Source organism: Caloenas nicobarica, chromosome 1 (assembly GCF_036013445.1).
Source record: "Caloenas nicobarica isolate bCalNic1 chromosome 1, bCalNic1.hap1, whole genome shotgun sequence".
Classification (NCBI taxonomy): domain Eukaryota; kingdom Metazoa; phylum Chordata; class Aves; order Columbiformes; family Columbidae; genus Caloenas; species Caloenas nicobarica.
Genome location: NC_088245.1, coordinates 15,263,745 through 15,279,685, shown reverse-complemented (window position 1 = coordinate 15,279,685; position 15,941 = coordinate 15,263,745). Strand labels below are relative to the sequence as shown.

Genomic DNA, 15,941 nt, shown 5'->3' with positions numbered 1-15,941 from the left:
ATTGAACCAACAGTGTGAGTGAGGAAGCACATAGCTGTGCCTTAGGGTCAGCACACTTGTGCCCCTATGCAGCGAGTTGCATGTGACTCACAAGACAGCTTATTTTGCCTGAACCTGCCCCCCAAAAAGCTGAGTGCATCAGCTAAACTCACCTCAACTGGACAGAAGCATCCTGGGCAGTATTAGCTCTTAGATCTGGCAGCTCTTAGACCCATGGTGCCTCTTCATAGAGCTGCCAGTTGCTCAGAGGTTAGCGTGTGTGAGCATCACAAGGGTGGTTGCTTTTCACTCAGCTGTTGGCCAGCTGTGAGAGACTACAGCACCATCAGTGTTGGCCATGACAATGTGTTTGCACATGCAGATGTTCAGAGCATGCTGTGATACCATGTTGTGCTGTTGTTGGAATCTTTTTTTCCTGAGAAGAAGGGAAAGAAGTTTGTGCAGTTCAGCATCAGGAAGAGTAGTAAAGAAAGATGAGTTTTCATCCATCTCTTTCTAGGTTTCCTGGCTGAAACTACAGCCTGTCTCTGTCTCCCCTTAAAAAAAAAAAAACAAAAAAAAAAAAACAAAAAACAAAAAAAACCCAAAAATTATTATTATTATTTCTTAATCACAAAAGTAGAATGAGAGGAATCAAGGAAGCAGAGTGGCTGCCCTAAAGAAATGCAAAGGAAAATAAATACAAAAGCCTCCGTGTCTTCCTGTCATGAAAACAATGTAGTTAACTTCTTCAGGTAATGAAGATTTAATGTTTGAAGGTGCCAGGGATGCCTGTGGGTAGTTTGGTGTCACATTGATAGAAGGATCAGTTACAGCAGTACTACAAGTAACCACAGAACTTCCCTGTGTCATTGGAAAACCACCCACATAGGAATTGAATGTATCGTATTTACAGCACACAAATGCAAACAACAGTGGGTTGGGGCGCTGAATGTGTGGCCAGCCCTCTTAGTGCTGGAATGTCAAACAACACTATAACAACCACCGCAGACACAGCAAACCGATAATGTGCTCAGAGAGTATAAATTGCTCTTTCCTGTCTCTGTTGCTGTGGTGTTCATGACACGCTGGGTTTCTGGTTGTGCAATAAAGTGGCATTTCAATGAAGACATTTGGTGTTTGTAAGGGAAGTTGTTCCTGAGCTAAACCGCTCCTTTGGAGCACAGCAAAGAGCCACAGCACCATGACAGGGTGGTTTTGTGAAGTGTAAGATCTTTGGTGAAATTACACTGGAGCTCCTCATCCAGGTGTATGACAAAAAACAATGCATGTTACAGATTGGATAAAATCTTCATTGACTGCCCCTTCTCAACTTAAATCAAGTATTTTCTTTTGCCACCTGATATCAGTCCCTTGCCACTAAAAAAACTTTTTGTAATCAGAAAAGAAAAGAAGCCATCATATTGAGTGTTAACTCATAATTTACAACTAATTTTCTTTAGATTAAAACCATTTTCTGAAATCTTGCAGAGTTTGCTTGTTTTATGTTAGGTTATTAGACAGCACTTAGATAATACATGCCCACACTTGGAAAAGATTATTTCACCCCATGTGTTTACTGTCATTATTCTTTTGAGTGTATTCCACTTGATTCTGCAAAACATTAAATATGCCAGAGGAAATACCAAAGGTGAAGATATTGAATGCTGCTAGTGTTAGAAAAGATAAATAAGCTGAAAGTGTTGACATGACAGCCTGTGATACTGTAACAAGCTGTGGGTTTTCTCCACTCCAAAGCTGCTTTCAAGCCATGGCCTTTTCTACAGCAAGGTGGGAGGGTAAGGAAGGGATGAAATAAAATACTGAATGAAAAGGAAATCTTTTTAGCTGTTACCAGCAAACATTTCAACCCTGATGTGCTTTTGACCCATTTTGTTGCTCAGCAGGGACAGGAGATGCCATTCACCGATGAGAAAGCATGTCCATGTGGACACTGCCCTCTCCAAAGGCAGTCAGAGGAGGTGGCTGTGGCCGTCTGGGGGTGCAGAGCTCTTCCAGGAGGAAACTGCCAGCGGCTGTAACTGGAGGACAGTGGGCAGCAGATGCTTCTGTCTGTGACTCTTCTTTCATTTTATCTTCCCCCTCTTTCGCCTCCTCCCCTTCTCTCACACTCTTACCCAAACCTGCTAAAGGTAATTCTGGCTTCATCCCGCCTTTGGGTCCCGTTTATGCAGCAGTGCCCACCTAATGTTTTGCAGCTGGGATACATAGAGAGAAAATCACATCTGTTCGCATTTGTTGATTCTTTGGTTGTTCGGAGTGGGGGTTGCTTGGGAAGTGTCTTGGAGTCTCATGCACCCTGCTTTAGGGCTGGCTTAACGGCAATGCTGTGGTCATTTGGGGAGAGGAGGTTGGTATCTGCCTTGAGGGGCTGGTGAGAATAGACCCCTGTCCTCAGGCTCCTCTTTGGGCTTTTGCAATCTCAGCTGATCCTGGCCTGGTGTTTCTGATCGCTCCGCTGAGAGCTTGGCAGCTGGTTTTGTCTGTGCAGTTGGCTCTTTCATCTTCCTTGAAGGCTCTTTTTTGCTTGTTGCCTCTGCTCTGTCTGTCCCTTGTCCACCATCGTCTGTGACGTTGGATGTTACCTGCACGGCTGGCACTGGCTGAAGGAGCTCGTTGCTTTTCTTCCACCTCCGAGCCCCCGACAATGTATTGAATTCATACATTTTGCCGGTAACTTGCAAGGGAGAAAAAACAACTGATTAAAATCATTCCTGCTTTAGCAGATTAAAGCATAACAAACCTCCTCAGGATGGGGTCGAAACAAGAAATGTGAGGCAGCTGGAATATCAGCTGAGTTGGGAAGCCAGTCCTGAGAGGGAAAGACTCGTTTCCACAAGCGAGCGTGGGGATCTGGGCGTCATGGTGCCCCCTCAGGGGAGGTGCTATTCTATCTGTATAAAAACTGACTCTGCAGTTCAGGGAATAGGAATATTCAAAATACTCCCATTCCAAAAAAAAAAAAAAAAAAGGGTCCTTCTTATCATCCGGTACCTCTATCCAAGTTACGACTAGCATGGGTTAACATGGGCAGTGTAACAAGCATGTCCATAGTCCCTAGTTGTTAAGACTAACTCTCCCACAACTTTTGCCTTTGGTCATGCTGAGCAAGGCCACTGTATATGTCTGTGCCTATTTTTTCTAGCAGAATTGCCTACCTGAGCTAGCAAAACCTGCTAGGAGCACAATATGTTACATACATCTTCCAGACCATGTCAGGTCATCTAAGTGGACCCAAGATTTGGAGATCTGGGATCCCCAGTGAATTCTGGCTGTATGCATTTCTTCTCCATTTGCACAAAATGCCTTCCTCCAGGCCTGATTGCACGTTGTCATTAATAGAGTGAAATACTACATATATTCTGTTTGTGCAAGTATATGCTTCCCTCATATATATATATATAATAGTGTTAAATTTGAGCTGTTTAGCACACTTGGCTACCTTTCCTTGTTAGAAAGATTTTTTGCTTTTATGTGTAATCTCTACTTGTACTTTAAAAGCAAATGTCTTCTCTTTCCGTTTATTTGCTACCTAGAGACAGGTGGCAAAATTGCCATGTGTCCAGTGTGATTACCTCACAGTCGAAATCACTGTCTTTTGTGAAACAGATGGAGAATCAGGAGCCATAGTGGCACTTTTTGTAATTAAACATTATTAATATGAGACAAACAAAACACCATCAAGGCCTGGAAAGAAACAGTGGTTACATGTTGCTACATGTTACAGTTTGTATCAGAACTAATGGTTTCTGACATATTAATACAATTTGAGCAATTAAAGATGAAACTGGATCTCTTTACATGTTATTTTTTCTCACTGCTTACAAGGCGGGTATGTTACAGCAGCCCAGATCAGGAAGCAGCTCCTGACCATCCCTCCTAATCATATTCAACAGATGATGTCCTGGGAATTATTAAATATCATTTCCAAACCACCAACACTTGATCCTCTCGGGTTTGGGATGAGCCATGGAGGGGAGAGGGGAGGAGTGTGGAGCACACTTTTCTCTGCTGACACCACAAAGCTGTGTTACAGCTTAAAATTTGCCTCAGGCATGACACAAATGCTATGGCTCTGGAGGGCAGTTTGGATGGGCTCAGATATCCTTAAGTCCGATGGGGTCAGGTTTGCTGAGGAAAGGAGCCACCAGCTGTCCTGCAAAACCACCAGGAAACAGTTCTTGCAGCAGCCTAGAGAACATCCATGTTTAATATTTTACAAATGCAGTTACATATTGGAAAAATCAGGGACTTTGGAGCCTATTCCTCCAAATCTCTTTATAAATAGCAGGTGGGCTTGGATCTGGACCAAACTGGCATTGAGCAGCCTTGTGGATGGGCTTAATTGCACAGTCGGGTCCCATTTGTTCACCCAAATTCTACTGAAGTCCCCATGCCTAGTGTTTCCTATTAGCTCATGGCATCCAACAGCTCCAAGCCAGCTAATAAGAAACACAAGGTACAGGCACTTGGGTGGAAATTGGGCCAGATGAATCCAAGCCTTGAAACAAGCCTGCCTTCTTCTGGAAAATTTTTAGACCTATTGTTTCGGACTTATTTTTGGATCTATCAAAGATCTATTTTGACTGTGTCACATTTTACCTTCACGCTGGGGCCCTCAGGCATTAGATGCCGGGCTGGGCACCCTAATGCCAGGCCAAGCATCATGGTGTGGGGCTCAGGCAAGGGCTATAGTTCAGGGGGATGAGGTAAGGCACATCAATCATTAGAAAGAAAACATTTTTCTGTAATGAGCTCTGCTGCAGAGCACAGTGGCCATCACTTGGGAAAGGGGATAAGAACCATATCTCCTGGGTCATTCTGGTTTTCCTGGCTTTTGTCTTAATTTCACTTTTCCCAGCTGGTTAATCAGATATGCTCAGAGTTAGCATAGCTGGAGCCTGGTGACACACTTGGTAGCTGATGTCACCACAACTGTTTCTGAAAGCAAATGGTTTTACCTTTCCTTCCCAACAAGCTCAAGCCTTAGATAAATAGCAGCAACGCACTGTTGCTGCAAGGGAGGAGGTTTGTGCAGGAGCGAGTAACTCATCCACCTGCCCTACATCCAGGGAGAGGTTTAAGAGGCAAAGTCAGTACATCTGTGGCTACATTAATCTGCTGGCCACTTCCCAGACATGGGAAAGGTGAAACCACGTAGCCATGACAGCACTGGAGCCTTGCAGCAAATTGCTCCTCCCCTCCCACCTTCCTGTATCAGATCCATACATTCAGGTTTAGCAGAGGAGAAGTGAATAATCTGGCCATTGGATGTGTGTTTTCAAGAGCCGTAAGTACATTCTACCATCAGAAATGTTACTAAGGCACTGTCTTGATTTTCACCATCTGTGGAATATAGCTCCCATTCTCCTTAGAAACAGCAAACTTGAAATACAAAAAGCAAATATCGAACCATATTTAAACCAACTAATCCCATGTGTTTCCAGCCAAATATTCATATCCACTGTTAATTGCTTTTTATTACCTGGGTCTCTGGCTTCTCCATCAAAGACAGTGTTTAGCTTTGTCATTGTCTGTGAAGAGAGACAAAATGTGAAATGAATTCTGTGAATTAGTTAAATAAGAAGGAGGAGCAGTGACTTGGAAACTGTGACCTGCATGGATGGAGGTGGATTTGTACAACCTGCATATCGCATTCCTGTAGGCTAGGTTTAATCAAAACTGGCAACAAAAGCCATTTGTGCTGTAGGGTGTTGCCACTAGATTTTCAGAGAGTTAATAAGGTCTGACATGCTAAATGTCTCCACATGTGTAACCACAAGAGGGTCCCCTCCACCCAGAGGATGCTTGGGAATCCCCTCTCCGAAGAACTTGGGGAGGGAGAGTGAACTAATGAAAGTCCTGTGCAGCCTTTATGCTTTGAAAAAGGAATGAGACGTATTATAGTGGGAATAACTAAGGCATTTTTCTGCAAACAACTTATCAAGGCTAAACTCTTTACAGCAGGGGCGTCAAACTCATTTTCACTGTGGGCCACATCAGCCTCGCGATTGCCTTCAAAGGGCCGAATGTAAATTTAGGACTGTATAAATGTAGGAGCAGTTACATTGATACAGCCCTAAAATTACATTCGGCCCTTTGAAGGCAACTGCAAGGCTGATGTGGCCCTCCGGGAAAATGAGTTTGACACCCCTGCTCGACAGCTTGGATATACTTGTGTACCTTACTGGTTGGGCTCCAGTGGGTTGGGGTTGGCTGTGCTGGTGTCTCAGGAACATAACATGACCATCAGTGATGCTGGGACACTTGTCCACCTGCCTGTACGGCTGCAGCTGGTCTCCTTGTCAATGCTCTGGGCACAACCTCTCTGGCTTCCCACATACAGGGCTGCCAGAGCAGCTGGAGAATTTGGCACTTGGAAGCAAAGGGTGAGCATCTCAGTGCTGCTTCCAAATACAGAGTCCGGCTGGAGCACTGAAGTGTTTTTTATTTGAGGCCAGTCCTTTTTTTCCTCACCTGTCATTTTGATATTCTCTTTGGAAAACAGACACCTTTCATAGGAAGGGTCTCATGATCATTTGCATGATGGGGCTGGGCAAAACGGGGTTTTGTTTTGAGGCTGGCAATACTTACCACAACCACTTCTTTCTTAGGTTTCTTCTTTTCTAAAGAAAAGGAAATGCACATTCTAAAGAACTGGATTTTTCTGACAGTCACTATAGACACAAAAGCCAAGACTTCCTCAAAAATTGGCATTCTTGGTACTCAACTTCTGTGGCACCTCCCATGAGCCTTATTTCTTTTCAAAGGATGATCCCTCATACTATTTGAAAAGCAAACTCCTTCACAGAATTTTGGAGTGACAATCCAGTGTTGCCAATGACTAATCAAATTTTAGCCTTGAAAGTTCTTATTCCTTCAATAATGAAATAATAACGATGACTTCTTTTAAAAAAATCACATTCTAAATAGTACAAACACATATAGAAATTCACCTTTCAGAATATTTGAATTCTAAATGTAGATTTTTTTTTTTCCATGAATGTTTGTAGTTACAAAGCTTGTGTGCTTAAACATGCGCTTGGAGACAAAACAGGGAAGCGCTGCAGATCCAGTCAAGTAAAATTCAGATTGAACAACAGTTTGGTTATGTGTGAATTTACCACACTATTAACTCATCCCACATGCAAATACAGCAGCAGTACCACAGGCATCTTGACAGCACAAATTTGTGGATAATACCCAAGTAGTTGCTATGATTTCTTGCTTGCTCCTTGCCAATTTAACAGCCTTTCTTTGGAGAACTGTATGCCTGGCCACCAACAAGCTTTACAACCGGGTGTGCAACACTCTGAAGTGCTGCAGATGGGTCTCAACCTGAGCACTGATGGGAAACCTGTTCTGTCTGGCCGTTGCTGCCCCGCATTTGGGAACCAGTTTTTCAGAAAGCACCAATCATCCATTTTTGGAAACCAGCCAATGCTGAAATGTCTCAAATTGGGCAAACAAGACAACAGCTAATTTCATTGGATTTTGTTAGCTGTGTGTTTTTTTCAGGCTTGGAGATACTAATTGAGGAGAGGGAGTTATAAAAGCAGGGTCTCACTGAGCCATGCTTGCTAGCAGAAAGCTAATGGGACTAAAAGGAACAAGGCTGCTTAAAAAAGCACTTTTTAAAAATGTGCAATTTTTTACCCCTGCTAAGTTATACAAACCCCTTTAAAAGCACCAATATTTTAAAATAAATCTTCAGGTACATGAAGTAATGGTGTGAAGGGAGCAAATGAAGGGATCAGAGAGCATGGAATTAGAATGGAGAGGGCTCTTGAAGGTGCTGCAGAGGGATGGGATTCTTTTTTGACACATAGCATATGAATTCCATGTAAAAAATACAGTAATTCGTTAGCATCCATGCCAGAATATCAGGCTTTGGTTTTGACCTAGTAGTTAATAGATTTGAAGAACAAAAGGACCATGAAATCACTTAGGCAGGCCTCCCATAATCAGCCAGGGTTATTTAATCTCAGTACTCTTGTACTGGGTCAAAGTTATTTGTCTAGAAATGGATTTACTTACTTTACGCTGAATCATAAACAAGGTCTCGTTGTTAAGTATTAAAATATAGAAAAGAGGTACACACCTGGAGCATTTATCCTGTAATGAAAAAAGATTAAGAGTGTAGTTAACAAATGTCATACTTGTGTGTACACAAAAATATCACACTTTGTTCTCTGTCATTTGGCAAGAAGGATGTATTTCCTTGAGTTCTGGGATTTGCTTGATTTGTTTGGTTTCTGGTTTTGCTTTCACCAAAGGCCTGCATCATTTAATGCTGCTCTCAAACAGGAAAACAGCCTTGAGCATCGCTCTAACCCTTCTCCAAGAGGGGATAATGTTAAAAAAAAATAAAGTCTTATTGATGATAGCATGATGGATTTATATAATCGAGAAAAATATGTTTTCAAATATTGTCAAGTTTTCCCATTCTTGGAGGAAGGTCAATTTTTTCATCCAATGTGCTCAGATAACACCTTTTAAAATATTTGAAAGATTGTAAATGTTTTTGAAAACATAGCAATTTCTCTTTAATGGGAGAGCCTGGCTCCCAGTGAATCACTTGCCTATTAATAAATAATAACAATAGTCAAGCTATATGCTGCTAGATTCATTTGTCATTTTTATCACAAATTGCTAAATTCCTTGCACACACCATTTGAGTTATAATCACAGTCATATACTACCTCTTTACATTTACTATGATTTCTAAATTTAAGTCCAAATCCTGAGAATACTTATGGATTTTTTTTTTAATCTCAGTCCACTTAAAGAGCTCCTTATCTCTGTTTTGTGAAGTAAAAAGTAAATTTAGAAGCAGCCTAGCTCCAGCCCACGGAGACGGCAGCCAGCAGGGACCTCTGCTGCTTCCCACAATGAACCAGAGCCGGTCCCAGGTGCTTCCATGGCTTTTGCCAAGCACGAGCACTTAGAGGCACCACGAAGCTTTATGGGCCAGAGCTTGGCTAAAACGCCAGGAAATCTGCGGAAGTCTTGCCAGAACAAAGAATTTGGCATGAGCACCAAAGTTTGAAAAGGACTCTGGGATTTGAGCTGAGAGGTAGGAATATGCATCCAGTAACTACCTAGGTGGGAGCTCCCTCGGAGTGGGAGCCAAATGCAAACCAAAAAAATGTGTATTTTTGGTGAGCACAGTCAGGCATGGACTCTGACTGTGCCTCGCAAGTGCAGCTGCCTTTATAGGTCATAATTGTTAATTCCACTATTGCCTTCAGCTAATGCATTTGTTAAACTGTTAGTAAATCCAGAAAATAAAATTCCATGGACACTTTTCCCTGATTTCACATCGTTAACTCCAAATATCACTGTAGCTGGTAATACTACAGCGAGTGCATACTGCTATAAAATATTCAAAGCATAGGTTTCATTACTGCTGAAAGTCATGAGCTCTCTCTGACACTACTGGGTGTTGCTGGGCACTTCCCCAGCGTGACATTTGGGAGGACTCACAGAAGTGTGCTGTCTGCTCTGCCTGCCGGAGGGCGGTGGGTGCGGACCCACGTTGTCAGCAGGAACCCCAGGTACCCCAGCAGTCCGAGGAGAAGCAAACTGCCGAAGGTGATGACGAACGGCACATACCACGCCGAGTCAGAGTAGAGGTTTCCCCTTTTTGTCACAACAGTGAAGCCGGGCTGTTAAAACAAGATAGGAAAAGTTTCTCAGGGCTGCATACTTGTAAGGTTACTGGCACCAACAGCACCTTTCATCTGGCTGAACTTCTGTGCTGAAGTACCTGGCCCCAGGGCTCTGCAGATGATGGGCAGAGGGAGATAGTGATTTATCCCATGTTCCTGATTGCCATGCCCTGCCAATTGCCAAGGTAGCTCAGTTGACTGAGATGGACCATCAAGCTCCTACAGCAACCAAGGGCAGGTGAAATGGAGCCCACCCACAACACAAAAATGAGGTTCCAGATCATCTTTCAATGTCTTATATTAAAACAGGTATGCCATGATGGGGTTTAAAAGCCTCAGGTTGACTGAGAAGCTGTAAGTGCACTGTTGGAGGATAAGTCCAGGGAATACTGCCATCACCAAGATAATGGTTTCTCGTTACCTAAGGCAAAACTGGAAGGAGGTCATCTTCATTGCAGTGATCATTTGGCCCCCTTTGTAAGAGGAGTTGAACCTCAAGGAATTGGGTTATCGTATAAAAATAAATGAATCTCTTCCCCGCCCCCCCCCCCCCCCGCTATGACTTGTTCCAGAAGGGAAAATCACACTCCCTGAGCAGTTGCAATCTCCCACATCTTCCTGGGTGCTAGGAGATACAGCTCTGAGCTGGCACTTCACTTGGCACTGGCAACTCATTCATTAGGGTCCCATCATGAAACTATCCTCACATGGATCAGAAGTTACTTGTTCGCTCTAGCAGGATCATTATCTAGTGTGGTACTATCAGTCTTGATTGTCTGATGAAGATTTTATTTATTTTTCTGTAAGACATTTGTAATCACATTGTGTATGAAATTTAGTAGGGTATCCGATTGTTTCCTGTTTAGGGATATCTTTAACTTATTTAGACTTGCAAAAATTGGCAGGTAGCTGAACTGAGTAACCATTAAAAAGAAAAGTTTAGAGTGAAGTATTGACAGTGTCTAGTGTCAGCCAGTGGTGCTGGGTACGTGCAATCATTGGACAATCTCTCAGATAACCTCAAGTTCACCACCACAACTCCATCTTCACTGGAACTGAAGTCTCAAGTGACGTTGTACAACAGAGCTTCTACTCTACACTACCAGCTTTCCAGCATCTGATTGATCAAGTTGCTGCACTGAACACATGTAAGGAGTAGTGATGGGAGAAGTTGCTGCAATGGAAGTGCTCTTCTGGAAAACAGACTGAAAGTAGAAGGCTGATATCTCTGGGGAGACAGATTTAATGCTGTGGTATGTGGTCTAGACTGTTTGTATTTGTGGTAAAGCATGGGAAAGAAATACAGAATAAGTTTTGTTATTCAGCTTAGCTTTTCATTTCCACATCAAGTAGGGGGAGGAGAAGGCTGTGAGAAAACCATTTATTCCTTCCCAATAGAACATTAGATAATAATAGGTTTAGTAATCAGTCTGTAAGTTTGGATTTAAGCGTTTTCATAGCAAAGCATCCAGACTTGCATGTGCTGTTCGCAGGATCCTCTGGTTCTAGCTCAGTTACCAGTAGCCTCTAACAGATCTGGACCATTCTATAGTTCTTCACCAGTATCCTCACATTTTCATTTCTGCATGCAAGGGAGAAAAGGGTAATGCCATCTGCAGGTAGGCAAAACATGGATGGACTCCAGATGATGGACACGTGGTGCAGCAAGGGATGAAGGCAGCAACCAGTAGAAGGATGGGGACAGAGTGGTCTGTACCCTCAGGCTGTGCTGCTGCTGCAGGCAGGATGAAAGCAAGCTCTCCTCAGGTCCTGCACCAGCCTCATGGAAATCATCTCCAAAATGAAAGCGGTGAGACACAGCTTGCCTGGGATGCTGTGTGGACGAGTAGCCTGTATTGCTGTGACACAGGCCCACAGCTCCACAGGCTGTGCAAGGCCAGATCCCATCCCAGCTGCCGAAAGTAATGCAGACTTCTCCAGCTCAGCCATGGACCACCACCTGGATAGGGAGCTCAAGAAAGACCCATCCCACTTCTCCAGCTTTGCCTGTCTGAAACCTCAGCAACACACTGAGGCTGTGCACAACTGTTTCAATTCCTGACAAAATGCTCAAGGTTTTACGTGAGGGTGGCCTCAGGGGTGGAAAAAGGTCCCTACCAAGTGATGAGGACTTCTTGTTGTTGTTGTGGCCTGTTTCAACTTCCGTAGCCACAGACTAATGTGTCCCACTGCTAAAGAAGCACGTTCAAGCGCAAGGCAGCTGAGGGAGTTAATAGCTATGAATAAAAAAAGAGGTAGTGCAAAATGCATGAGGTAATTTTAAGGTTCCAGGCAAAGGTTAACCCCTGCTCTTTCCTTATTAATAAAACTGCCAAGATCATTAACTTTCCGGTTGCATGATAATGGCAGCATGCCCAGTCTTTTGGCTACTTGCCCTTTTTGTTTTAGAAACTAAAATACGAAACATATGTTATGACTCTGTACCTGGGACCAATCCTTCATGACACTAAGCACATCAACCACCTTTGGCTTCAATGTAAGCGCACAAGGCTCAGCACTTCCCAGGACTGCACCCACTACAGGTTTTTGATTTCCTTTTGCATACATCTACCCTCTTTTCTTCGAACTTATTAAGATTAGTCCATAAAAGAAATGCAGAATTAGCAATACATTTCAGTGAACTTACTGTGGTGGTAATGGCAGTAGTTGGGTTTGGGATAACTCTGATGCTTAAAGTCACCGTTCCAGTTTTAATGAGGTGTGCAGATTTGTCCCTGGTAGATAGTAAATTGTCATCTGTTATATGGACACGCAGTCTGTAGACCCAGTTTGTATCAAGTCCACTGTCATAGTTGAACCTTGACGCAAGAATCAGCCGAGATACATTAGAGCCAGCACTTGGCGAAAAGGTGAAATGATTGTTCACATTGCCTGAAAAAAAACCCCAAAAAACCCAAAAAACCAAAAATGTAAAAAAATTTACTTTAATTCCACGTTAAAGTAAATGCATGAAACAAGGAAAAAGATGTTTCTTTTGATAACTTGTTATGGAACACTATACACCTGTGTGGTGAAATATCATTGACAAGAGTGGCTCCTCAGTCTTCTTGATACCATATAAAATAATTTAAAACAATATAGTCATAAAAGCATTAAAATACAGAATAAGACCCTCTATGGGGACACAGCTGAGAGGAGGCTGTGGAAATGCTTCAGAGCCACATAGGGCACACAAGAGGTCATCCAAACAACCTGTCTTTACAGACTGGAGGGCACCCTGAACTAGCAGCACCCAGCTGGGGTGAGGACCCTATGCTGTTGCAGGTTCTTTCCACTACTGAGATGTCCCTGGAGCGGCACCTAGGCCACATGGACACCACCAGCGTCTTCAGAGGCCACTCCAGCCCCTCCCCATGGCTCTCCATGGCAGAGGCCTTTGAACAGGTCCTCCGGAAGAGAGATAAAGACTCAGGGACATTAATTGCCTCCAAGGCTCTGTCTGCACTGTGGAGGCAGAGAGAGGAGTTCAGTGATGCTCCCCAGCCCTCAATTTCTGTAATACCTGGAGATCTGCTAGTGGCTTGGGCTGCAGCCAGGCCAGCCCCAGCTGTTAGGGTCCAGGCAGACTCCACATATGAGAGACCAGAGCCATGAAAAGGCACCAGATATGCTTTGGTTTTGCTCTCATTGCCCCATAGAGCTGCCAAGTTGAAGTGACCTTGAAGGCCATGTCTACTGCACAGCACCAAATGGGCCATGGGCTGCTCTGTAGCTCAGAGGCCAACTGCGTAGCACTGCTTATATCTGTACAGCCAAAACTGGACTTGTGGTCAGACCCTGATTTACTAATACAAACACAGCCTTTGTATGCTCCTCTGCAGCATTAAGGGGCTACAACAGGACAGAGTTTCTCTCTTTTTATACTCATAGCTTTTTCTGGCACCTGGGCAATCTGTTCTCTCTTTCTCGGCAGTCACCTTAGCAAGAAAAAAAAGGAATTGCCCCAAGAGAATGTGTTCTCTCTTTTGTGAAGCTGAGCATCATCCTATAGCATTGCTGTTCTCTAAGTGGTTGCATCTGATTATTAGGTTCAAACAAACATTCTTAAAATGGGGGTTTAATGCATACAGCATGAACTGAGGACATGCAGATTTACTCAGTCATTTTGAATGGTGTACCAGCATCTAAAGGTGAGGTATACAGAGTAACAGAAAGCATCATCGTTTCTCAAGATTTACTCATCTGTAACTGGAAGAGAAATTTGACCTGCATATCAGTCCAGCTCATTCTTCTGAAGTTCTTATTAACTGTGTAATTAATTGCCAATTAATTAATGTGGTAAACAATCCAGTCTTGCGAGGGAATGTTTCTAGGTTGTAGCACCAGTAGCCAATTTGTGGAGAGACAGCTCTTTTGGTAAGCAGCAATGTAATGATGTGGACAACTTGAGGATCACAAGTAGCTCACCATGAGAAGTAGCACATAAACCATGCTAGACTTTTATTTACAAATCAAAGTAAACCATCAGTATTCACGAATTTTTGCACTCCTCCCAGTTCACACACCGTGACACAGTACCTTCATTAATGAAGTAACGGAAAGACCTGGGATCAGAATCGCGATCTTTACATTCAATCCTGAAGCCATTAATATTGGTCCCAACTGCTAAGCTGACTGGGATTTGAAACGAATAGAAATTGGGTGAACAAACTGGTTCTTCATCATTTACTTCCAGAACATTGACAGTTACCTGAAAGAAAAGAGCAAGAACAAGCTGAAGCTCATCCACCGCACTGAGCCAGAATTTTATGAACTTCAGAAACTGTTTGGCTTTGCCCATTTTGCTTGTTTGGTCAACAGGAGTTGAAGAGCAATGAATCTCCCTTTCTACCTAGTTTCTGCCAGAAAACATCTATGATCATTTGACTTCCTTGTGATCAGCTCTTTTCTGGGAGCAGGTTCTTTAACCCAAATCATCTTCCAAAACCACAGTGGTTTCAAGGTGATGTTTTTGACTGTTTGAATCACTTGAAGTGTGTCACAGCTAGAATGAGAAATAATAATAGTACCAAGTATTGATCAAACTTCCTTTCAAACCTCTCAAGTAGCTTCACAGTCATTAGTTAGGCTTCTTAGCATATTTTATAGTATTTCAGAGCATGATCCATGCAAGGAAGGAAGATAGAATCCTTATAGACTGACTGTTCTAGTCAGAGAGAAATGCTGGTAATGCCTTCTGCATGGCTGGGAGCACCCTGGATTGTGCTAGATGTCAGCTAGATGTGTTTGATGTCAGCTGGGGTTAGCTGGCTGAGAGAAAAAGGTTACTCTTCTCAAAGATCTCTCTTCTAATGTCTGTTGGTCTTTAACAGGCAGCAGATAAACTTGTCATCATAAAAACCTCCTGATGCTAAATTTTCCTTAGTCATCAACTTGAAATATTATAGGTGATAAAGAGATTAAGTGCCTCCCACTTAAGATCTCCATGGGTAGTGCTTGGCTGGAATAGAAAGCAGGCCTAGTACCTGTATCCCTCCCCAACAGATGTGCAAAAATCAAATGAAAGGCAGTCAAGAGGGAGAAGACATGAAAAGAAGTAAAAAGGAGTCTGTATGTGAAGTACACTGGGATTCTTTGAAAGAAGTGACTATATAATACCTTTGTAGATATATCATCTATATTTTTTCTTCTCAATAAAATAGGTCTAGGCATCACAGCCTTCCTGATTAATATTATCATAGTCCCTGGCGTGCTCTTGGCTCCTGCCAGATAGCACCATCAGGGACAAAACTAGACCACGGTTGGGGGAGGCGTGTGTGAGGGACCCTCCCCAGTAGGCCACGTGGACACAGCTGTACTGGGTGGGCCTTCTGACATTATTGCAAGAGGCTGTCCAAGCCCTCATCCCATCCCCAAGGTATGCAGATGCAGCACATCCCCTCTGTCCCACCCCATGAAAACACAATTCTGATGGGCTGCAATACGATTCTCACATTACTTTGGGCACTTTGCAGTGAAAAATTGTCACATACAAAATCGAAAGTATGTTCAAGGGTCAAGGGTCACTACACAAGATCTGTAAAAGACCTGGCACTCAGCATCATTAAAATTAGGTTGTGCTACCTAGCCTCAAGGCTCTGTCCCTTTTCTATCTTCCAAGACATATGTTGCCATAAAGAATATCTTAAATTTTCTAGGGCAAAGAAAACAATTTCACTGCCCAGGTGAAATAAGGAAAAAAGCCTGAGAAACAAAAACCACAGAGTTAAAAACATTAAAAATATTACTTTAGTCCTTTTTGTAAGAAAT

The 15,941-nt window shown here is 43.1% G+C and overlaps 1 protein-coding gene across 1 annotated transcript in view; it reads right to left on the bottom strand.

Moving 5' to 3' along the window:
• Window positions 1-595: 595 nt before the first annotated feature.
• Window positions 596-15,941, bottom strand: part of CDHR3 (cadherin related family member 3) — a 41,192-nt gene continuing 25,846 nt past the window's right edge. The window contains exons 13-19 of the mRNA XM_065626862.1: window positions 14,211-14,382; window positions 12,319-12,563; window positions 9,487-9,668; window positions 8,102-8,115; window positions 6,595-6,626; window positions 5,486-5,534; window positions 596-2,677 (exon numbers count right to left, since the gene is read on the bottom strand). Of these exons, the coding sequence (XP_065482934.1) occupies window positions 2,334-2,677; window positions 5,486-5,534; window positions 6,595-6,626; window positions 8,102-8,115; window positions 9,487-9,668; window positions 12,319-12,563; window positions 14,211-14,382 (1,038 nt within the window). The 3' untranslated portion in view covers window positions 596-2,333. The remainder of the gene's footprint in view (window positions 2,678-5,485; window positions 5,535-6,594; window positions 6,627-8,101; window positions 8,116-9,486; window positions 9,669-12,318; window positions 12,564-14,210; window positions 14,383-15,941) is intronic.